This window comes from Dictyostelium purpureum (assembly GCF_000190715.1).
Source record: "Dictyostelium purpureum unplaced genomic scaffold DICPUscaffold_108, whole genome shotgun sequence".
Lineage (NCBI taxonomy): Eukaryota > Evosea > Eumycetozoa > Dictyosteliales > Dictyosteliaceae > Dictyostelium > Dictyostelium purpureum.
In genome coordinates, this window is record NW_003519445.1 from 11167 (window position 1) to 33703 (window position 22537).

The 22537-nt window shown below is 25.7% G+C and overlaps 9 protein-coding genes across 9 annotated transcripts in view; 7 read left to right on the forward strand and 2 right to left on the reverse strand.

Moving 5' to 3' along the window:
- The window catches only part of DICPUDRAFT_47518 (uncharacterized protein), a 4858-nt gene extending 1115 nt beyond the window's left edge, over positions 1 to 3743 (forward strand). The window contains exons 2-5 of the mRNA XM_003287655.1: positions 810 to 1057; positions 1177 to 1430; positions 1500 to 3121; positions 3198 to 3743. Coding sequence (XP_003287703.1) covers positions 932 to 1057; positions 1177 to 1430; positions 1500 to 3121; positions 3198 to 3472 — 2277 coding nt within the window. The 5' untranslated portion in view covers positions 810 to 931 and the 3' untranslated portion in view covers positions 3473 to 3743. The remainder of the gene's footprint in view (positions 1 to 809; positions 1058 to 1176; positions 1431 to 1499; positions 3122 to 3197) is intronic.
- Positions 3744 to 3797: 54 nt separating this feature from the next.
- On the reverse strand, positions 3798 to 4822 carry DICPUDRAFT_151841 (uncharacterized protein; the record flags this gene model as incomplete). The annotated part of the gene is made up of 2 exons (XM_003287668.1): positions 3798 to 4133; positions 4205 to 4822. 2 exons carry the CDS (start codon positions 4820 to 4822, stop codon positions 3798 to 3800), a joined length of 954 nt encoding a protein of 317 aa, XP_003287716.1.
- Positions 4823 to 5222: 400 nt separating this feature from the next.
- Positions 5223 to 7163, forward strand: DICPUDRAFT_78552 (uncharacterized protein; the record flags this gene model as incomplete). Its single annotated transcript, XM_003287656.1, has 1 exon — positions 5223 to 7163. The coding sequence occupies one exon, from the start codon at positions 5223 to 5225 to the stop codon at positions 7161 to 7163; it is 1941 nt and encodes a 646-aa protein (XP_003287704.1).
- Positions 7164 to 7605: 442 nt separating this feature from the next.
- On the forward strand, positions 7606 to 8040 carry DICPUDRAFT_151843 (uncharacterized protein; the record flags this gene model as incomplete). The annotated part of the gene is made up of 2 exons (XM_003287657.1): positions 7606 to 7836; positions 7945 to 8040. 2 exons carry the CDS (start codon positions 7606 to 7608, stop codon positions 8038 to 8040), a joined length of 327 nt encoding a protein of 108 aa, XP_003287705.1.
- Positions 8041 to 8343: 303 nt separating this feature from the next.
- DICPUDRAFT_97798 (uncharacterized protein) lies at positions 8344 to 11445 on the forward strand. The gene is made up of 2 exons (XM_003287658.1): positions 8344 to 8666; positions 8743 to 11445. The coding sequence occupies exons 1-2, from the start codon at positions 8457 to 8459 to the stop codon at positions 11407 to 11409; spliced, it is 2877 nt and encodes a 958-aa protein (XP_003287706.1). The 5' UTR covers positions 8344 to 8456; the 3' UTR covers positions 11410 to 11445.
- Positions 11446 to 11494: 49 nt separating this feature from the next.
- On the reverse strand, positions 11495 to 15042 carry DICPUDRAFT_151845 (uncharacterized protein; the record flags this gene model as incomplete). Its single annotated transcript, XM_003287669.1, has 3 exons — positions 11495 to 12053; positions 12126 to 14623; positions 14710 to 15042. The coding sequence occupies 3 exons, from the start codon at positions 15040 to 15042 to the stop codon at positions 11495 to 11497; spliced, it is 3390 nt and encodes a 1129-aa protein (XP_003287717.1).
- Positions 15043 to 16428: 1386 nt separating this feature from the next.
- DICPUDRAFT_151846 (uncharacterized protein) lies at positions 16429 to 17759 on the forward strand (the record flags this gene model as incomplete). The annotated part of the gene is made up of 3 exons (XM_003287659.1): positions 16429 to 16473; positions 16605 to 16899; positions 16957 to 17759. The coding sequence occupies 3 exons, from the start codon at positions 16429 to 16431 to the stop codon at positions 17757 to 17759; spliced, it is 1143 nt and encodes a 380-aa protein (XP_003287707.1).
- Positions 17760 to 18264: 505 nt separating this feature from the next.
- DICPUDRAFT_47524 (uncharacterized protein) lies at positions 18265 to 20781 on the forward strand. The gene is made up of 2 exons (XM_003287660.1): positions 18265 to 18495; positions 18928 to 20781. Exons 1-2 carry the CDS (start codon positions 18341 to 18343, stop codon positions 20675 to 20677), a joined length of 1905 nt encoding a protein of 634 aa, XP_003287708.1. The 5' UTR covers positions 18265 to 18340; the 3' UTR covers positions 20678 to 20781.
- A 210-nt stretch (positions 20782 to 20991) lies between these two features.
- On the forward strand, positions 20992 to 22392 carry DICPUDRAFT_78558 (uncharacterized protein; the record flags this gene model as incomplete). Its single annotated transcript, XM_003287661.1, has 5 exons — positions 20992 to 21149; positions 21214 to 21328; positions 21383 to 21604; positions 21669 to 21762; positions 21827 to 22392. 5 exons carry the CDS (start codon positions 20992 to 20994, stop codon positions 22390 to 22392), a joined length of 1155 nt encoding a protein of 384 aa, XP_003287709.1.
- Positions 22393 to 22537: the final 145 nt, after the last annotated feature.

Genomic DNA, 22537 nt, shown 5'->3' on the forward strand with positions numbered 1-22537 from the left:
TTCTTTTATTTTCATTTTATTTTTGTTTCTTTTATTATTTATTACTTTGAAATTATTATTGTTAATTTCTATAAAATAAAATAAAAAAAAAGGTATAATGTTATAATAAAAATGTTTCTAAAAATATTCAACACCACATACAACCCAAATCAGAAAACTATAATAAATTTTTTATAGTTTTTTTATAGTTTTTTTAAAAAAAAATTTTAAAATAATTTTTTTTTTAAAATTATTTTTTTTTTTTTCATTTTTTAAACCACACAAAAAAACAGTAGCAGCATAATCTAATTTTAATCAATTTCGATCTAAATATCTGTTTTGTATTATTTTTATAAAAAAAAAAAATAAAATAAAAAATAAAATAAAAAAAAAAAAAAAAAATAAATTTTTTTTTCTCAGGCGAAGGAAAAAAAAAAAAAACTAATTATAACTCGCAAAAAAAAAAAGAAAAAATCATTCATATATATATAGGGTTATTATGATCATATATTATAAATTGTTAAACAATTACATAAAAAAATAATACTTTTTTTTTTTTTTCTTTCATAATTAATAATAAAGAAAAATAAATTTTAATTTTTAAAATAGGAATCAGATAACAAAAAAAAAAATTTCATAGATATTTAAAAATATTCATATAACCACAAAAATAAAAAAATTTATCGAAAAATTATATATATTAAATTACAAGAATAAAAATATTTTTTTTAATAAATAATAAAACACATTCAAAAATTATTTCTCTATTTATTTTTATATAGTCCCTCTTCTAATTTTTTATTTCATAAAAAAATAAAAAAATTTTATAGATTTAAAATTATTTATCTTTCATACAGATAAATAATATTGTAATATAGTATCAATAATAATAGTAATATTAGAATTATAAATAAAAAAATAAATAAATAATAAATAACAATAATATAAAAAAATGGATAGTTATCAATCATTTGGGTTATGCGAAAATGCCTTAGAATTTCAAGTCGAAGTAGAGTTACCAGATCGTACATTTAAACAATATCAATTTCATTCTAGAAATACAGTCGATAAAATTAAAGTAAATTTAATAAAAAAACAAATAAATTATAAAAAAAAAAAAAAAAAAATAAAAAAGTTGGATTTTATATTAATATTTAAATTATTATTATTATTATTACTATTATTCCTATTTATTAGACTATAATTTTACAAGATCACCCAAATTTAAAGAAAAATCTACCAAACTCAAGTGATTATATTTTAACAGTCGACAATGAAAAAATCGAAATTGATTTTCAAAGATTTATAGTTTCACATCCAAGAATTACAGAGATATTAGAACAAGAACCAATGGTTAAAATTAAATTGGTACCCAAAGGTTTAGCTATTAATCATACATGTAGTCCACCAAATTCACCAAATTCACCAATTATTAATAGACAAGAGCAATTGTAGGTTTTAAAATTATTATTGTTATTATTAAAATTAAAATTAAAATATTTATATTTTTTTTTTTATAGAAATTTAAATGTAAAGGTTGCAGACTTAAAATTATCGTTAGAAAAGTCACCAATGGTTTCAAGACTAGCAAATGGTGGTAGACCAAAGAGTGCAGACCCAATAAAGAGTAAGAAAGAGGATAGTAAATTTTTATTACCAGAAATTACAAAGAATCGATCATCATCGTCTTCAACTTTTTCATCACAGGTCCCAACTATTAATACTACAACAACCACAACCACTACTACAACAACCACTACTAGCACATCCACATCACCTAAAATTGATAGATCAGCTTCAGTTGCAGATATGAATTTAAATAAATCATCAGACAGTGTCAGTTCAACAAGTTCAACAGGAAGCAATAAAGAGGTTGGTGGTTTCTTTACATTTGGTTCACCAAAAATTAAATCATTTTTCATAAATACATTTGATCAAAAGAGAAGATCGTTAACCAATAAAAATAAATCAAGTGATGATCTTTCATATTCATCTATCCACATAGGCGCCACATTAAGACCAAAGAGTGCTCAAGAGTATATAGCTGCACAACAGCAATTAAATAACAATAAAGAAGATGCATCCGGTGTAATTGGTAGTAGTGGTAGTATTGGCGGTAATGGTTCGCCAACTAATAAAAATGGAGGTCTTAATGGAAGCAGTAGCAGCAACAGCAGCAGTAGATCAAGTGCAGAGTTTGAAACATCATATATAAAGGACTATAGTTTAATTCAACCATCAAAGGGTTTCATAGTGGAATCACAAAGACCAAATTTAACATTACCTTTAATTATTAGCAGCGGTCAATTAGAGTTAAATACATTAATCACCAACGAATCATGGTATTGTAAATATTTTTATGGAATTGACCATTGGAATTATATTGGAGAAGACTCGAAGAACGGTTTATTTATAGTATCAATTTTAAAAGAAAACAATAGCGATTGTAGTAGTACCAACAGCACACCCAATAGCTCTACAAAGAATTTATTAGCAGACGAAGCTAACCCCACCGCCAATACAAGCCCAGGAAAATCACAAGAAAAAAAACATAATTTTAAAGTTTTATTGCGTACTAAAAACAGTGATATCTTTACCACAGCCAGAATAAAAGGTGTGGTATCTTTTTTAGGTAATGTCAGTTCAAAACCACCAGTTAAAGAAATCGTTCAATCCATTATACCAGAGATGTCATTCAAGTTTTTAAAATCTGTAAAAAATAACGACATTCAAAAAGATTTGAATTCATTCGAAGAAAGACAGCGTGTAAAAAGTTTTAAATTTGGTGTTTTATATTGTGCTCCAAACCAACAAGAAGAGGAAGATATGTTTTCTAATCGTAGTGGCTCTCCAGGTTTTAATCAGTTTTTAGATTTCTTGGGTCAACGTATAAAATTAAATGGTTGGAAAGATTATAGAGGTGGTTTAGATGTAAAAAGCGATACTACTGGTACTGAATCGATCTATGAAAAATATCAAGGTTTCGAAATTATGTTTCATGTTGCAACAATGTTACCTTATAGCGAACTTGATAAACAACAAGTTGATAAAAAAAGACATTTAGGTAATGATATTGTAGTTATAGTTTATAAAGAAGGTGATCAGTTATTTGATCCAAAAGTTATAAAATCAGATTTTAATCGTAAGTAGATGGAGTTGAAATAATAAACAAGCAAACTTTAACTAAAATATTTACTAATATTAATTTTAAATTATAGATGTATTTATAGTTGTTTCACCAGTTGATAAAGTTAATAATAAAAAATACAAACTATCAATTGTTTATAAAGATGGTGTTGAACCCTCAACTCCTTATCTTCCAAATCCCTCAATTTGGGAACAATCAAATGATTTCAAAGAGTTTTTACTTTCTAAATTAATTAATTCAGAATGTGCCTCCTATCAAGCCCCAAGTTTCAAAATTAAAATTCAAAGAACTCGTTGTGCATTATTACAAGATATGAACACCACCTATTTAAATAATTCTGAATAAAAATAGAAATAATAAAACAAAATTTATAAAAAATAATAGATAATAATAATAATAATAATAATAATAATAATAATAATAATAATAATAATAATAATAATAATAATAATAATAATAATAGTAATTATAATTAAAATAACAATAGAAAGTGATATTAATAAATGATAATAATATAAATTCATTTCATTATTATTATAGGTATTATAACAATAAATTTAATAATTTAATGTTATAAATACCATCGAACAATGAATGAATATATTTTTTTTTATATAAATTTTTTTTTTTTTTTTTTTCTTTAATTATTGTTTAAAACATTTATTTAAAATTATAAACAAACTCCTTCTCTAAGGTAACATTGCTTGTTGTAGTTTAATGTTTCTTTTTCACAATGTTTCATCAAGCATGACTCTTTGTATGGGATACTTGATCCTTCAATGTAATTAACACAATCATTCTTTTCATAACATTGATCTCTTTGAAGTTTTGCTTTTTGACACTGAGTTGTTTTTGATAAAAATGAATAAACACATTCATTGGTATCAGTATCACATAAATAGCGATCTGGGCATCTATAGTCATTTCCAGTACAGTTTTTGAGGCTATTAGAATCAAATTGTGCACATTTGCAAAATATTTGATGGTCAACACTGTCACAATGACACTAATTTAAAAAAAAAATAACAAATAAAAATTAATAAATTTACTTTTTTTTTTTAATTTAAAAATTCTTACATATAAAGATTCACCACATAAATCGTGATGTTCAGTGCATTCTTCACCTTTCTGAAGGCTGTACAATGGAGAACATACTCCATTGTGGCATTCTGAGTTTATTTCACATTCATTAATGTTTACACACTTATCACCCACTTTTTTAATTGGTTTACAGGTTGTATTATGACAAACTGGGTCTTCTGGGTTATATGGACATATAGAACCATCGCAATATTGATCATTTGGACAATCAAAATTATTTTGACATTCTTGAGTGGGGCTGGTACATTTTGAACCAATACATTGTAATGTTCCAAGACATTTATCATCCTTTTCACAATTCTCACCAATACCGAGATAACTGAAGGGGGAACAGATACCTGGAGTATTTCCAAAAGGGATAGTTTGGCAAAATAGGCCATCACCACATTCTCTTGATAAAAAAAGTTCAGTGCAATTATCTCCTAATTTGAGTTCTTGTAAACATGTCCCATTTTCATACATGTCTGAGCAATAGTATCCCTTTGGACATGGTACATATGGATATTCTGAGCATTTACCCCCTGGAACACTACATTTGAAACTTGCACTGCACACAACTATTAAAATTGAAAAAACTGTTAATAAAATTTTCATTTTTGTTAATGATTTGTTATGAAAAAAAATGAAAAAAATATCTTTTTATACCTTTTTTTTTATATTTGTATTTAAATTATTACTATTTACTTGTATTTAAATTCCTTATTATTAAAGTTTAATTAGAACCCCCCACCCAATTTGATAAGAAAAATATTAATATTTAACCCACCATATTTTAGCTCAAATATTTAAAACATGAAATTTTAATATTAATTATTATTATAGATTAAATAATATTAATATTAGCGCTTAAATGGTTATATAAATCATTTAAATTAATATTTTCGTTTTTTTTTTATTTTTTTTTTTTTTTTTACAATTTTTCATTTTTTCATTTTTATTTTAATTTTTTATTTTTATTTTTTTATTTAAATTATTCATTAATATGTTTTAAAAAATGTTAACTTTCAATAGAGTTTATAAAACTTTACAAAAAAATAATAATAGATTATCAAACTATATAATTAATAATCGATCTATCCAACTGAATAATAATAATAATGTATTTAATAAAAATTTTTATAAATCTTTTACAACAGAAACAACAGCAACAACAACAGAACCAGAAATCAAACCAAAAATAAAAACAGCAACAAATATAACTTCACCATACCTAAAAGATAATAATGATGATAGTAATAATAATAATAATAATAATACGCAATTTAAATTTTTTCACCCAGATATACAAAATGTGTTAAAAGAAATGAAAATCGATAAACCAACAATAATTCAAAAAAAAACTATTCCTGCATTACAAAGTGGTGTTGATGCATATATAGTGGATGAAACTGGTACTGGTAAAAGCTTTGGTGTAATGTTAGAAATTATGAATAGATACTATAAAGATATTTTAGAAAATAAAACCACCAATCATAGCAATAAAAATAACGAAATAATCAAACCAAAATATATTATCATCTCACCAACTAGAGAGCTAGCATGGCAATTTGGTTATTGGATAAGAAATTTATTAAATAGATTATTACCAGAAAATAAAGAGCAACTATCAAAAGTTCAATTGGCAGTTAATGGTATAGCTTCTGAAGAAATATTAAGAAAACAACTATTACTCTCAAATCCCGATATTTTAATTGGTACATCAAATATGTTATATCCATTGGTAGTTAATGGGTTTTTATCAATTGACAATTTAAATATGTTGTATATAGACGAAGCCGATCAAATTTTTCAAACTTTAGGAAAAGATGCAATCGAGAAACAAAAGAAAATAAGAAGGGATCATCCATTACCAAGCTCATTGCTATTCAACGAGATTAAAAGAAAAGTCAGGGAGAATAACCATTTTTACACTGAAACTTTTGAAGACCAGGTCAAAAAGCTTTTAAAAAAGAATCAACATACCTCAAAACCTCTATTGGATGAAACAGAGAATCAGAAACCAAAATATATTAAAACCGATAGACCATTCCAAACCATATTTTCATCAGCGACCATTGGTAACACAACTAAAAAGGAAATTAAAGATAGAGACTGGATTAACGTCAAGTCGCAATTCATAACAGCATTAGACGAAAACAAAGTTAAATCAAAAGATATTAGGGTCAACAAAAATGGTGAATATTTCCATGGTGATTTAGAATTAGCACCATTCAGGGAGCAGCTATCAATTATCAACAGATTAAATCATTATTTCATAACAGTAGACAGTGAAAATCAATTAATTAATGGTGTTGTAGATGTTTGGCGTAATCTTAAACCAACTATAGCAATTGGTATCCTCTCAAACGATGCAAATATTTCAAAAATTTGTGAAACTATAAGAAAAAGAAATATAAACTGTTTCACTTTATCACATGCAATGAATTTCCAATCATTCAACGTAACTCATTTACCTGACTCACCCGAAAAAGAACAAATTTTAAAAGATTCCGAATTAGAATCAAAATATAAAGAAATCAATATCAAAAGAGAAATTAAATACAGAGAAAAAGAAAGAAAAAATAAATTAAAACAAGAAAGAAAACTACAACAACAACATCAAAAGAACGAAAAACTTGACGAAGAAGATGAAAATGTTTTAGAGATTTTAAAAGAATATGAAAAAGAATGGAAATTAGATCAACTCGATAATAAATCAGTTTTATATTTAGCCAAGGAAGATGCCATCAGGGGTATAGATATCGAAGATGTTTCCCACGTCTTCATTTTAAATATTGCCGTTAAACCAAGCTCCTATCTTCACATGATCGGTAGAACAGCCAGAATGGGTAAATTTGGAAATGTAGTTTGTATATATAACGCCTCATTATCACCAAAATATTTAAATACAATGAACCAACTAAACATACCATTTAAAGAAGAAGACATATACTAAAAAAAAAATAAAAAAAAAAATAAAAAAAAAAAAAAATCGAAAGAAATTTTTTTTTCGTTTTTCGAAGTGGTTCTCCACGTTCTTTCAAAAAAAAATATCCAACAAATCACTCAGAAAAACGATAATACCATCACTACCACCATTAACGAATTTTTATGATTTTTTTTTCATATTTTTTTTTTTTTTTATTTTAAAAGGTTTTGATGATAAACAAAAAAAACTGACTAATTAATTATAATAATTGATTTTTTTTTTTTTTTTTAAAAGGTTATTGGAAAAAAAATTTAGATATTTTAGATATTTTGTTGTATTTTTTTTTTTATTTATTTTTTTTATATTTTTTTTTTATTTAATTTTTTTAATTTTTTTTTTTTTTTTTAATAGGGTTAAATAAAAAGAAAAAAAAAAAAATTCGTTCATTTCAAGAGAAACACAGACTAAGATGACATCAAACGAATCAAGAGAAATTGTTGTATATAGAACCTTTAAGGATTTTTATCCATTTTATTTAGTTCAACACTCAAATAGAATTAATAGAAGACTTCATTTTGTTGGTACCTCATTAGCACTTTTAACCCTCGGTTATTCATTATATGCCAGAAATCCAAATTTCATTTTATTAGCTTTAGTTTTAGGTTATGGTTTTGCCTGGGTTGGTCATTTCTTCTTTGAAGTATGTATTATATTATATTTGAATTTATATATATTTAAATATTTAAAAAATAAAAGAGGTTTTTAAGATTAAATATTAATTTATCATTTTATATTTTATTTTCTATAGAAAAATCGTCCAGCTACTTTCAAATACCCAGTTTTCAGTCTTCGTGGTGATATGGTCATGTGGAAATCAATGATCACTGGTAAACTCAAGATTTAAAAAATAATAAAAAATAATAAAAAAAAAAAAAATAAAAAAATAAAAAAAAAAAATATATAAAATTTAAAAATAAAATCACGATTGATGTCCATATTAAACTCCATTTTGTAATTAAATATATATTTTTTAAATTTTCTTGTTTATATTTGAACACATTAGTAAATGAGTGTGTAATTTTTACCTATTTTGTGTGTTAATATTTTTAATTTTTTTTTTTTTAAATTAAAATTTTAATTTTTAAATTAAAATTTTTTTTTTTTATTTTCATTTTTTTTTATTTTTTTATCACATTAACAATAAACAGTTTACAAATAAAAAATAACAAAATAATATAAAAAAATTCAAATAATATTTTAATAATTTATTTTATTTCTATTTAATAGATTTACTATTTACTGATTTATAGAAAAAAAAAAATGAATTATTTTAAAAAATTATTAAATGGGGATTGGAATTTGCAATTAGTAAATTTTAAAAGTGGCACCATTGATATTAAGAAGGGACCAATACCAATTTCACAATTAACCAATCAACAAAGTATTAGGGCCGTTGTACCTGGTGAGGTTCACATGGATCTTTATAAGGTTAATGGATTAGTTCCTGACTTTTATATAGGCGAAAATGAAGTAAGTCATTGTATAGTTTTTTATATTAATTATTAAATTTAACAATTTCAAATATTAATAAAAACTCATACATTAGCTAAAATATAGATGGATAGCAGAATCCGATTGGAAATATTCAAGAGAATTTATATTTGAAAAAAATGAATTGGAAGGTTTTGATCATGCCGATTTAATTTGTGAAGGTATAGATACAGTTGCAGATATTTTTATTAATGGTACCAAATTACCCAAAAGAACTGAAAATATGTTCAGAATGTACAGATTTACTGATATCAAAAAGCTATTATACTTTTCAAATCAAACAGTTTCAAATGATAATAGTGATAGTAGTAGTAGCGATAGTAATAATGATGGCAATAGTGATAGTAGTACAGAAAATGAAAGTATAGACAATAAGAATAATAATAATAAAGAAATCAAATTTAATAAAATTGAAATTATTATTTATTCACCAGAAAAATATTGCAAAGATCTATCAAAAGAATATAAATATACAATTCCAGAGTGGGAGTATCCAAATGGTATTCATCATAGAAATTTTATTAGAAAATGTGCTTGTCATTTTGGGTGGGACTGGGGACCCTGCTTTTGTCCAATGGGTATCTTTAAAGATATTTATATACAATTTTATTCGATCCCTTTATTTAAATATGTTCAAATCGGCCAAACTCATAAAGACTACCAATTAAACAAATCAATAGATTTGGATTTCAAATTAAAGTTTTATATGGATACAATTTCAACTTTTGTAGATAAAGATTTGCCAATAGATATCAATATTACATGTAGACAGGACTTATCGGTAGATATTCATCATCGTGTCATTGTTAATACCAGTCAATTGTCAATAACAAATAGCTTTCAATTTAAAGTAAACATCAAGGATGCTAAGCTATGGTGGCCACTGGGACATGGTGATCAAAATCTTTATGATGTTACTATTTCTGTAAAGAAAGACGATGCTGGTGACTCGTACTATAGTGTCAAGAAGATTATTGGTTTGCGTACTACAAAGATTGATACCTCAAAAGATCTCTATGGAAGAAAGTTTCAATTTGTTGTTAATGGTATCTCAGTTTTTGCTAAGGGTGCTGATTGGATTCCTGCTGATCACTTTTTAACTCGTATTAGTAATGAAACTTATCATCATCTACTATTTAGTGCCAAGCATTCAAATATGAATTGTCTTAGGGTATGGGGTGGCGGTATTTATGAAAGTGACTATTTCTATGAACTGTGTGATCAATTTGGTATTATGCTTTGGCAAGATTTCATGTTTGGTTGTGCTCTATATCCAACAAATAAAGAATTTATTTCAAATGTCAGAAAAGAAGTAAAGTATCAGGTAGGTAGAATTGGTGACCATCCAAGTATTATTCTTTGGTGTGGTAGTAATGAAAGTGAACAAGCAATTCATGAAAAACTTTGGGAACCAATTAAAGAAAATCCAGTACGTTATGCTATCGACTTTAATCATCTTTATTTAGAAACTATTATGGAGACACTCAAAAAACAAAATCCAGATGCATTCTATTGGGTTAGCTCGCCATCAAATGGTGTCGGGGATTGGGGTGATACTAATGATCATACAAGAGGCGATACTCATTATTGGGCTGTATGGCACTCTGATATGCCTTTCACACAATACCTTAAATCAAAGAGCCGTTTCCTTTCTGAATTTGGTTTTCAATCATTACCTAGTTTTAGAGAGCTACAAAGAGTTTTAAGTGGACCAGATCAATTAAATATAACATCACCAGAGTTAGAGGGTCGTCAAAGATCACCAAAACCAGGTAATATTGGTATACTAAAGCATGTTGGTCTTCAATTCCGTGTTCCATTAGAATTTAGGAAATTCGTATATTGCACCCAAATACTTCAAGCCATTTCCATTAAAACTGGCTGTGAGCATTGGAGACGTATGAAGCCATATTGCATGGGTACTCTTTATTGGCAACTAAATGATATCTGGGTAGGTCCATCGTGGTCATCAATAGAATATAATGGCAATTGGAAACCTTTACAATACTTTGCAAGAAGATTCTATCAACCAATACTTTTATCTTTTGTAGAAAACATTGAGGAGCCAGAGCTTATAGAAATTTGGTTGACACACGATTATGAACATTTGGAAAATATATACTTACAATCAATGCTAATTATTCAAGTTTGGGATTTAACTACCTCAACCATTGTAAACACAATAGAAACAATTGTCTCTGTTGTTTTATCTGATCGTAATCAATTTAGTAAAAGAGTATTGTCCACTTCAAGAAAAGAGTTATTTGAGCTTCTTCCAAAACCTGCAAATCACTATATAGTAACTGCCAAGTTAGATTGTTCCATAAGCTCTATGAAGTCGAGCAATACCAAACTCATTTCATTGTTTTTAGAAGACAATGACAGTGATATTTCAAATATCTTTTATCCTGTACCATTTAAGAAATTAGAATTAAAGCCAACCATAATCTTTATTGTAGGTCAAAATGAAAATACATCAAATAGAGCTATTGGAATTGATGCAAATCATGAAAAGAAATGCTTCGATTTCAAAATTGAATCAAAAGATTCTATAGCTTTATTTGTTTGGATCGAATGTGAGAATATTCCAAATGGCCATTACAATGACAATGGTTTTATTTTATTCAAACATAACCAAAAATCCATTTCCTTCTATCCAAAAGAATTTGATGGAAATATAGTTCCCAAATTTAATTTTATTCATTTAAGAGATACCTATTAAAAAGAAAATAAATAAATAAATAATTTTTAATAAAATAAAATAATATAGTTTTTAGATTTCTTTATATATATTTTTAATTTATTTTTTATGCAAGTGTTGGTTTAATATCGAGTAATATAGTTGGATCGATTTGGAGTGTTAAATTATGAGTTGGTCTATTCCAGTTTGTACGAGACATTTGCATAACACTCATTGGAATTGGGTCTGGGGAAAGGCTATCTGGTTTCCAAACTTCTAATAATTTTTTGATTTGAAGAACATTAAGGGTTTCAAAGGCAGTTAAAATACTTTCTGAATCGGTGAAAATTGATTTATCAATGACCATAAGATTGGCAGCTTCGATGATGGCCATAAATTGGTGTCTGCATGGTTCTAAGAGTTCTCTTTCCTCGCAAGATGAAATCCAATCATCAAACTTACTTAATGATAATTTTAATTTAAAACCGTTGGCTGGGGTACAATACTTGTCTGAACCTAAAATATCGTTTAATAAAGTATGGCTAATAAAATGGAATGTTTGAGAGAAGAATTGTTGAACTATACTATCGAAAAGGAATCTATCTTTAAAGAAATTCATATACTTTTGTAATAATTTACAAATTTTATTAATATCTGCATCATTTTCGACTGCTGAGAATCTATTTCTTATAAAAAAAAATTATAAAATTAATAAAAGGTTTTCTTTTTTTTTTTTTTTAAAATTTAAATATACATACGTTTTTTTATCTAAAATACAAGTACCTTGAGAAATAATATTTGTTAATTTTGGTCTAAGCTTATTATAGATATTATGTAATAATAATGAATAAATTTCTCTAGAGAGGCTGATTAATTGATAATAGAAGGTTTGTGATGGTGATTTTCTACCGCCCATTGATGGAGAGCCATTATCCATAACCAAAATACCGTCAATAATTGGATCATATTCATCATCGATATTATTTGGACCATCTTTAATTAAATGAATAAGACTTGAAATGTTTGATAACCAATAAGAAAGATCAAATGAGTTGTACATTGATTTTTCGACTTGTTGAGAGAGAGCCGAATGAACTTTATTAAAGAGTCTACTGTTTTGGCTTGAGAAGGCATTTAAATCTGAAAGTTTTTCGAATAATGATAAGGCAGTTACACCGACACCATCTCTGAAAGTCATTGATTGAACAAAAATTGATCGCTCTATAAGTCTAGTTTCTTCTCTTTCTTGATCATCAGATTTGGCAACAGTTGGTACAAAACCATTTGACGAACCACCTTCTAGTTGATCCTCAAGTGATCTAATACGGTCTTTAAGATCTCTAATTTCTCTTTCTAATTTCTTTGTCTTTTCTCTTTCACGTGAGAGATCAGTTTTGGTTTGCTCCAATTGTCTTTCTAATTGCTCTTTTTCTTGTTTATCTTTTTCTCTTGATTTATCGCTAGAGTATTTACTGGCACCAGCAGTCATACTAAGAGCAGCTGCAGAAGTCATAGACATTGACATCTTATTTTCCATTTGTTGGTTAGATTCTTGAAGTTCGTCAACTTTACGATGAAGTGCCTCTTCACGGTCTCTAAGGTCATTAACAATATTATTGTGCTCCTCTATATCGTCATTATATCTTCTATTTAATTGATCATATTTATCTTGTGTTCGCTTGAGATCACCTTGTAAAACTGTAATTTTATCTTTGAGATCAATGTTTTCACGCTTGACTGTTTCGTCACCTGAAACTGGTGATGATACTCTTGATGAGGATGACTTTTGTTGTAATTGTTGAATCTCTTGTTTATTTCTTTCGAGCTCTTGCTTTTGTTGTTGAATAGTTTTATTTAAATCTGCATTTTGTTTTTCTAGATTGATGATTGTAATATTAGGTGAGGAGGATGAGGAAACTGGTGAGGTAATAACAGATGCTGTTGTTGCTGGTGAACCACCTGATTTCATTTTATTGATCATATCGTCCTTTTCTTTAACCTCTCTGGTAAGATCTTGAATCTTTCTCTTTAATTCTAATGTACCACCACCTACATTTGGAGCTGATTGGGTCTCTTTTAATACTTGAATTTCTCTCTTAAGATATTCAATTTCTTCTTGAGCCTCACTACTTGAACCTGATGATACTGAAGTTGATGCAGCTGCGGCAGCGGCCATAGCTTGTTGGGTTTGTTGTTGTGAAGTTTTAAGTTGTGATTGGTAATATTTAACCTGTTCGTTTTGATCAGCAACCTCTTGTTCTTTATCTTGTAAATCTCTTTCTAAACGTCTGCTCTTTAAATTTAAATCCTGAATAGTAGAATCTCTTTGACGAAGTTGTTCTTGGAGATCTGCTACCTGTTTACTAACTGAACCTGATGCTACAGCTTGTTTATTTGCACTAGATAATTTATCTTCAAGATCTTTAATTTTATCTTCTAAATCAATGTTATCACCTGAAATTTCTCTAAATCTTTTTTTTAAATCTGCAAACTCCTGTGCTGATGGACCACCTGTATTATTGCTACTACCACCACCGCCGCCGCCACCACCATTCTTTAAATCTTTTTGTAACATTTCGACTTGTCTTTCTAATTGTAAAACTCTTTGGTTAGAATCTTCGGCCTCTCTCTTCCAGTCACGATCTTTATTTGGATTATAAGCTGAACTGTTACTTGTTAATGTTGAAGTAGTTGTGGTTGGTTTTGAAACAGTTGAGACAACTGGTTTTGATGGACCCTTTGATAAAAGTGCATTTAATTCAGCATCTTGATCATTGCTAAAGGGTTTAACTGAAGGTGAAGCTGAATAAGAAGATGTTTGTGATTTGGTTGGTGTGCTTTCTTTACTACTATATGAATTTAAAGTTGGTGATTTTTTGTTATTTCCTAATAAATCATTAAGTTCAGCTGGACTAGCCGGTTTTTCGTTCATTGTATTTTGACTATGATCGTCTTGTCTGTTACCAAATTTGCTTGTAGATGATGCAGTTGAAATATCACTATTTGAGTCATCGTCTGCAACAAAATCTTCACCATCTTCATCGTCTGAACCATCATTTGAATTTAAATCAGTTTCGGTTGCTGGTTCGTCATCTGGATTAATCTCTAATTCTTTAGTTTTAACATTTAATGTCAATACAATTGGACCACCTTTCTTTTGTTTAATTGGTATTGCTTTAAATTGATCGTCTCTAAGGTTTTGTGTGAAATCTGCTAAATCTAACATTGTTTTTGCTACTGATTTTTTGGTTTTTTCCTTTAGATAAAAAAAAGAAATCAATATTTATACTAATAGATTTATATAAATTTGCTACTCGAGTAGTAGTATGTTTTAATATTTACATCTTTAATTGAAACTGCAATTGTTTTTGATTCATAAGTTTTTTTTGGTGGCTTTTCTTTATAAAGAGTTGTAGTTAATGAAAATGGATGATTAAATGATGCTGATTTATTTGCACTAACTGTAACTGGTTTTGTTTTTCCATTATTTGATGATTTAGTACCTCTTTTCCATGATACTAAAACTGTGCCTGTAACTGGTAAATTTTCAATATTTAAAATCTTTATATCAAATTGAAATTTACCTTGCTCTCTTGTATTTGGTCCTCTTACTTTTGATAATCCTTTAAATAATGCATCCTTTCCTGATTTCATTGAATCTTTATATTTATCCATTATTATCAACAAAGAAAGATATTAATTGAATTACAAATATTATTACTATTAATGTGTAAATAAAAATAGATATAAAAAAAACACAATATAAACTATTTAAACTATATATAATAATTACTATAAATGCTAATAGAAAAAAAAAATACAATAAAATTTAATAATACACAATTAAATAAATAAATAAATTAAAATATTAATAACAATATATATTAATAAAAACAAATCAAAAAAAAAATTTTAAAAAAAAATTAAAAAAAAAAATTTTAAAAAAAAAATTAAAAAAAAAATAATTTTAAAAAAAAATTATAACACGGTTACAGTATGGGTTTAGTGACCCACCACCTTTAGTGTGTTATTATAAAACGAAGATAACGTTTACATTTCGATTTTGATTTCTTTTTTTTGTAATATAAAAATATCCCATCATATTTTTATTACTTTTTTTTTTTAATTTTTTTTATTTAATATTAGTGTGATTTGATCAAAATCAATTATTGTTGGTATAATATTTTATTATTATATTGTTATTATTTATTGTTCTATTTTAATTTATTATTATAGAATATTAAAATTGTTTTTATTATGCATATATTTTATCATTATTATTATTTAATTATTACTCTAATTATAACTTTAATTTTTAAAAAAAAAAAAAAATAATAAAATAATGAATTTAATAATATTTAAAAAAACAACAAAAAAATCTATTTTAGTTGTTTGAATAAATAAAATCATTTCCATCATTTTATTTTTTTATCTTTAAATTATTTAGAAAAAAGTTTTTTGCTGGATATCGATAACTATATAGCCGTTCCTGTCAAGAGGCTTGCTAGAAATCTCCCAACATGCTAAGTCTGAAAGATGAGATACATAAAATAAATTATGTACCCAAATTTTTTTTATTTAAATAAAACCTACATATAATAACTTTTTATATTTGGTTTGTCTATGGGATTTTTTTTTTTATAAAAAAATTAAAAAATTAAAAAACTAAAAACTAAAAAATAAAAAACTAAAAAAAATAAAAAAACTTAACTTTATACCAAAAAAAAAAAAAAAAAAAAAAAAAAAAAAAAAAAAAAAAAAAAAAAATTTTTTAAAATTAAAATGATTTTTATTTGTATCGTGTGGAATATTTTTTTTAATATAAAATATTTTTCTAAATATCAACTGATTTTGATGTGGAGGATTTTCGTTTATGTTTATTCTCTTTTAAAAAAAAAATTTTGATTTTTTTTTATTTTTGTATTTTTTTTTAATTTTTATTTTTTTCTTTTTTAAATTTCTTTTTTTTTTTTTTTTTTCTTTTTTTTTAATATTTTTTTTTTTTTTTTATTTTATTTTATATATTATATTTTTATATATTTAATTTATATTTTTTAAACAATGGTAAGAAAATTATTAATTTTAAAAGTCAATGATGATGTAAACGTAAATATAAAAAAAAAACAGCGTTTTTACAAAATTAAATTTTTAAAAATTTTATTTTTAAAACATAAATAAACAAAAATATTAATAATTATTAATATAAACAAATAAAATTAAACAATATAATAATATAGACAGTTCAAAATATTGAAACTACCAAAGATGGTGTTGTTATTCTCAACTATGAAGATTTAATTAATGGTAAAGATTTAACAGACTCAATTGAAAAGGCCTATGGTTTCTTAGGCTATGGTTTATTAGTAGTCAAAGGTATTCCAGAAATTGTCCAATTAAGAGAAAAACTTTTAAATCTTGCACCAAGATACTCTGCTCTTCCAGAAGAAATTAAAGAAAAAACTGTCCATAAACAAAGTAATTTTTCATTTGGTTGGAGTCATGGTAAAGAAATTTTAAGACCAGGCGTTTTTGGTAATTATTATTATTATTATTATAATTTTTAACAATCACTTGCGTTTTATTAAATAGATACTAATTTTCATGTGATATTAGATCAATACAAAGGTTCATATTATAATAATCCACAATATGACACACCATTCGAAGATAAAAAAATGATTGAGGAATTCCCAGAATCATGCCACCCAAATATTTGGCCAGTTGAAGATTTCCCAGAAATGAGAGATGCATTTATGGAATTAGGTCAAACTATTGTCAATGTTGGTCAATTAGTCGCTGAACAATGCGATAAATATGCAGTTAAAAATCTTGAAGGTTATTCGCCAGATACATTAAAGAATATTATTAAAGAATCATTAACATGTAAAGCTCGTCTCCTTTATTATTTCCCAATTAATGAAGACGATACACAAAGAACTCGTGACAGTTGGTGCGGATGGCACAATGATCACTCATCATTAACTGGTCTTTGTCCAGCCATGTATTTCAACATGAGTGAAGATGGCAAACAAGTTTTAACCAGTGATGTACCATGTCCAGATATGGAAGCAGGTCTCTATGCCAAATCACGTGATGACAAAGAAGTTAAAATTGCAATTCCAAAAGATTGCATCGCCTATCAAATTGGTGAATGTTCACAAATTCAAACTGGTGGTATTTTAAGAGCCACCCCACATGCTGTTCAAGCTATCAAATATCCAGAATCTAAAAATATTGGTCGTGGAACTTTTGCCGTTTTCATGCAACCAAATGTTGATGTTGTTCTCAACACTCCAAAAGGTAAAGATAATTGTCATGTTGGTCAATATAAAGCAGGTATGAACTTTGCCGAATTTAGTAAAGTTACAATCGAAAACTATTACTCTGAATAAATTAAAATTTAAATAAAATATTATCAATTTAAAATATAAAAAAAAAAAAAAAGAAATATTAAGAATTAAGAATTAAGAAAATAGATATTAATTATGATTGTGTGTGTGTGTGTATATGGAGTGGGTAAAGTAGTTTTAATTAATATTAAAAATTGGTGCCACACAATCACATACCCCACTTTTGTTTTGTTTATTTTTAATTTTATTTTTAATTTTTTTTTTAATTTTTTTTGTTTTGTTTTTTTTTTTTTTTTCTTTTTAATTTTCTTTTTTCTCTTTTTTTTATTTTTCATTTTTAAAATTAATGTTTTAAATAAATAATAATAAAAATACAGTTAATATAATATTTCGAATTTCATTTATAAATATTCATCAAAAATATTTTAATTTCATAAAAAAAATAAAAAATTTTTATTTTTTTTTTTTTTTTTTCGTTTTTTTTCACTTTTTTTTTTTTAAAATTTTTTTTTTTTATTTTTTTAAAATTATTATTATTATTTTCAGTTTTTGGTGATCTAATAGTTTTTTTGTTGTTTTAATATATTATTTAATAATAATAATAACAAAACTATATATTCAAAATGTACTCAATCACAAGAAATATTAGAAAAATTACACCAATTTGCAAAAATGGATTAAAATCATCATCATTCATAAATTCATCAAGAGTTACTATTCCAAATAGAACTTATTCAAACCAAACATCAACCAATATTGCCTCATCAACCTTTTCAAAGTTAGTTTCATTATAGTTATTCATTATCATTGGTAATAGCCACAAAACAGATCATTTTTAAACAAGTTCACAATAATTAATCAGTAATGATTAAAACAAAATTCTAGCTTTTACATAATATTCATTAGTCAATATGTATATTATTAGTAATAAAATCAACTTTGGAATAATTAATAGAATAAATCAACAACAATAATAATATCAATTATGTTAATAATAATTTAATATTAATATTATAATATTATAATATTAAACAATATAATTATAAATAATAAATAATAATTAATAATTGATAATTAATAAATAATAAATAATAAATAAAATTTAATAATAAATTATAAATGATAATAAAAAAAAAAATGATTTATGATAATGAAAATTTTCATATGAAATAATCATAAAATATTAATTTTTTTTTTTTTTTTTTTTTAGAACCCCATTAGGTGTTATGTCAGAAGAATTATTTTTACAACCAATTAATCCAGCAACATGTTCACCAATTACAGATTTAAAAATTGATACTAAAATTTCATTAAAAGCAAAATTTGATGCAGCATATCTTTTCAAAGAAGAATGGAGAAATGTCGAATTATCAGAAAAGAAATTAATGATTCAAAGATTTAGAGATAATTTAATTCAAAACACCGATTCCATAGCCGCTACTTTAACTAAAGAAACAGGTAAACCAATTACCCAAGCTACCAATGAAGTTATTGCAGTTATTGAACGTATCAATTTCTTTTTAGCCAATATCGATTCAGTATTAAAGGAACAAGTTGTTAGAACTACAGAAAAATTCCAAGAAAAGATTGTTAGAGAACCAGTTGGTGTTATTGCTGCTATTTCAGCATGGAACTACCCAATTTTCATTGGTCTTAATGTTATTATTCCAGCCTTACTTGCTGGTAATTGTGTCTTATATAAACCATCAGAATTCAGCTCTTTAACCGGTATCAGTATTATGAATTGTCTTTACGAAGCTGGTGTTCCACAAGAAGCTTTTCAAATTGTTTTAGGTAAAAAGATTATTAGTCAATCTTTATTAAATCTTCCAATTGATGGTGTTTACTTTACTGGTAGTTATGCCACCGGTAAAAGCATTAGCGAAAATTTAGCTGGCCGTATGATTAAACAACAACTCGAATTAGGTGGTAAAGATGCCGTATATGTTCACGAATCTGCCGATCTTAAAACTGCCGTCGCTTCAATTGCTGATGGTGCTATGTATAACACCGGTCAAAGTTGTTGCTCTGTAGAACGTATTTACGTCGATAAATCAATCTATGATACTTTTGTCAATGAATTGGTTCAAGTCGTTAAATCATTCAAATTCAGTTTTGACCCAACCAATCCACAAACTTATTTCGGTCCACTCACCCGTGGTGTTCCACAAATTGAACATTTACAAAGATTAATTGGTTCAGCCTTAAAACGTGGTGCTATTCTCGAATTAGGTGGTAATGTTCTCAGCAAAGCTCCAGGTTATTTCTTTGCCCCAACTATTGTTTCAAATGTTCATCATGGTATGGAAATTCAAAGAGAAGAATTATTTGGCCCAGTCGTTACAGTTCAACCAGTTAGTGGTCCAACTGAAGCCGCTCTTCTCATGAATGATACTCCATATGGTCTTACTGGTTCAGTTTATAGTGAAGATGCTGGTGTTGCCAACTTTATTGCTGAAAAATCAAATACTGGTACCGTTTATTGGAATGCTTGTGATAGAGTTTCACCATATCTTCCATGGAGTGGTCGTGGTGCTTCAGGTATTGGAGCTACTCTTGGTATTGAAGGTATTGAAAACTTTACTAGAATCAAAGCTCTCCACTTAATTGCTCCAGCTAAAGATTATTTCGGTAACCCATCAAATAGCCAAATCGTTACTAAAGTCACCAATTTAGTCAATTTAGAAGATCAAATGGAATCCCTCAAAATAGCCCAAAAAGGTGCCAATTTTTATGAAGCTGCTGATGGAAGTTTAAAGAAATATACCTTAAATGATGTTAAACCAATCTCAAGCTATGCTACCCAAGGCAATGCTTTCCCATTTGTAAATGAATCACTCTTTGAAAGTGAAGAAAAAGCTGAAGAAAATGAAGTCAGAGACCTTCTTAAATCAGGTAAAGTTAGAAAAGTTAACAAAGAAGATCCATATGTTCCAATCAGTTCAATTAAAAAAGACTAAAAAAAATAATATAATAATTTAATAATAATAGTACTATTAATTAAAAAAAAAAAAACCCTTTTCAAAAAAATTTAAAAAACTCTTATAAAATAAACTTTTTTTTTAAAAAAAAAACATTCTTTGTTACCAAATCCCTTGTTTGATCATTATCCCAGATATTATTTTATTTTCAAATCAAAAATTTGATAACCCATTTTTTTATTTTTAATTTTTTTTAATTTTAATTTTTATTTTATTTTTATTTTTATAATTTTATAATTTTTATTTTTAATAATTTTTTTCAAACGACCACATTCTTTACAACAAACAGATTTATGACTAGAAAAATTAAAATAAAATCAATAAAACAACCAAGTTTTTCTAAAAAAGATTTTATAGGTTTTCCTAAAACCTATCCAAAACAACTCTATGGTATAGTACCAGTTAAGGAATACCTACAAGCTATTGATTATTTAAATAGTAATACAAGAAGGTAATTTTAACCATTTAAAATAATTATAGCTTTTTCTATACTAATAATTATCTTTAAAATATAGAGAATATGATTCTTCAGTTTTAAAATATATTTTATTTTATATAATATGTGGACTCATACCAGGATTAATAGCCTATATAATAGAGTTAAGAAAATCTACTCAATATAAAAATAATGTAAGCACTTATTATTATTTTTTAATTATATTTTATTAATTTTATTTTAAATAGTTTGAAAAAGACTTAAAATTCTCTTTAGAACAAATTAATAAATCATTTTTTGATAGGAGAATCACAGTAAGTTATAAATTAGAAAAAACTCTCTTTGTTAGAAGAATGAGGGTATTATTAAAAATAAAAATACCAGATGATGGTACTCTAGAAATACCAATATCAAAAAAAACTTTATCTCCAGAAGGAAAAGAAATTATAGTTTTAGAAACAAACAACCAAGTAAGTAATATTACTGATAATCAATATAGATTATAAAACACTAATTGTTTTTATTTTAAAAAAGACAAGAGATATTGAGTATCAAAGATCACACAAATATAAAAGAGATCCAATTGATTTGGGTTTTACATTTATCAAAGTTGGTTATAAAAAATCAAGTTGGTATTTAGATTTGATATTTATTTTAAATCATAAACACTACTAACAATTTATTTTTCATAGAGGATCAAGATTTTGATAATTTTATTGGTTTTGAATCGACATACCATTGCGAATTATTTAATTATTTAACAGAGACCGAGTTTATTAATTTAATAAACGATATAAATGTGGAGGTTTCAAGAATCAAGATTAATTCAGTTGTTTCAAAATTATATAGATTAGTTATTATATTATCTTTTTTTATTTTTGGTTTATTTTTTATCATTCCAGCAACTATTATATATAACAATTTTCGAATTATTTATTTTAATAGATTATATAGGGAAATTGAAAAGAAAACAAGAGAATACACAACTCAATTCAGTTCAAGAGGTATTTCAATTTCATACCAAGTTTATTCAAGAGGATGGAACGCCCAAACTACTTTAATAGATTTAATAATTTATTTCCCCAAAGATATAGCAAACACACCAACACTTACAAGACTGGATAACGAAAATGGTTCTTTGGTTGTTGAACCAATGGTCGAAAATTGTATTGCTCCTATTTTTATGAATCAAGAAATGTGTATTAAGAACTATGATATATATTCATCAGCTCCAATGCTACCCTGTTTAAATGTTTAAATAAAAGATGTATACATAGTTTAATTGTTTTAAAATTTTAAAATTTTAAAATTTTAATTTGATTTAATAATCTATTTAATTAATCAAATCGAATTAAAATTATTTTTTTTATTAATAAATATTTTTTTTTTTTTATGATTGTTGG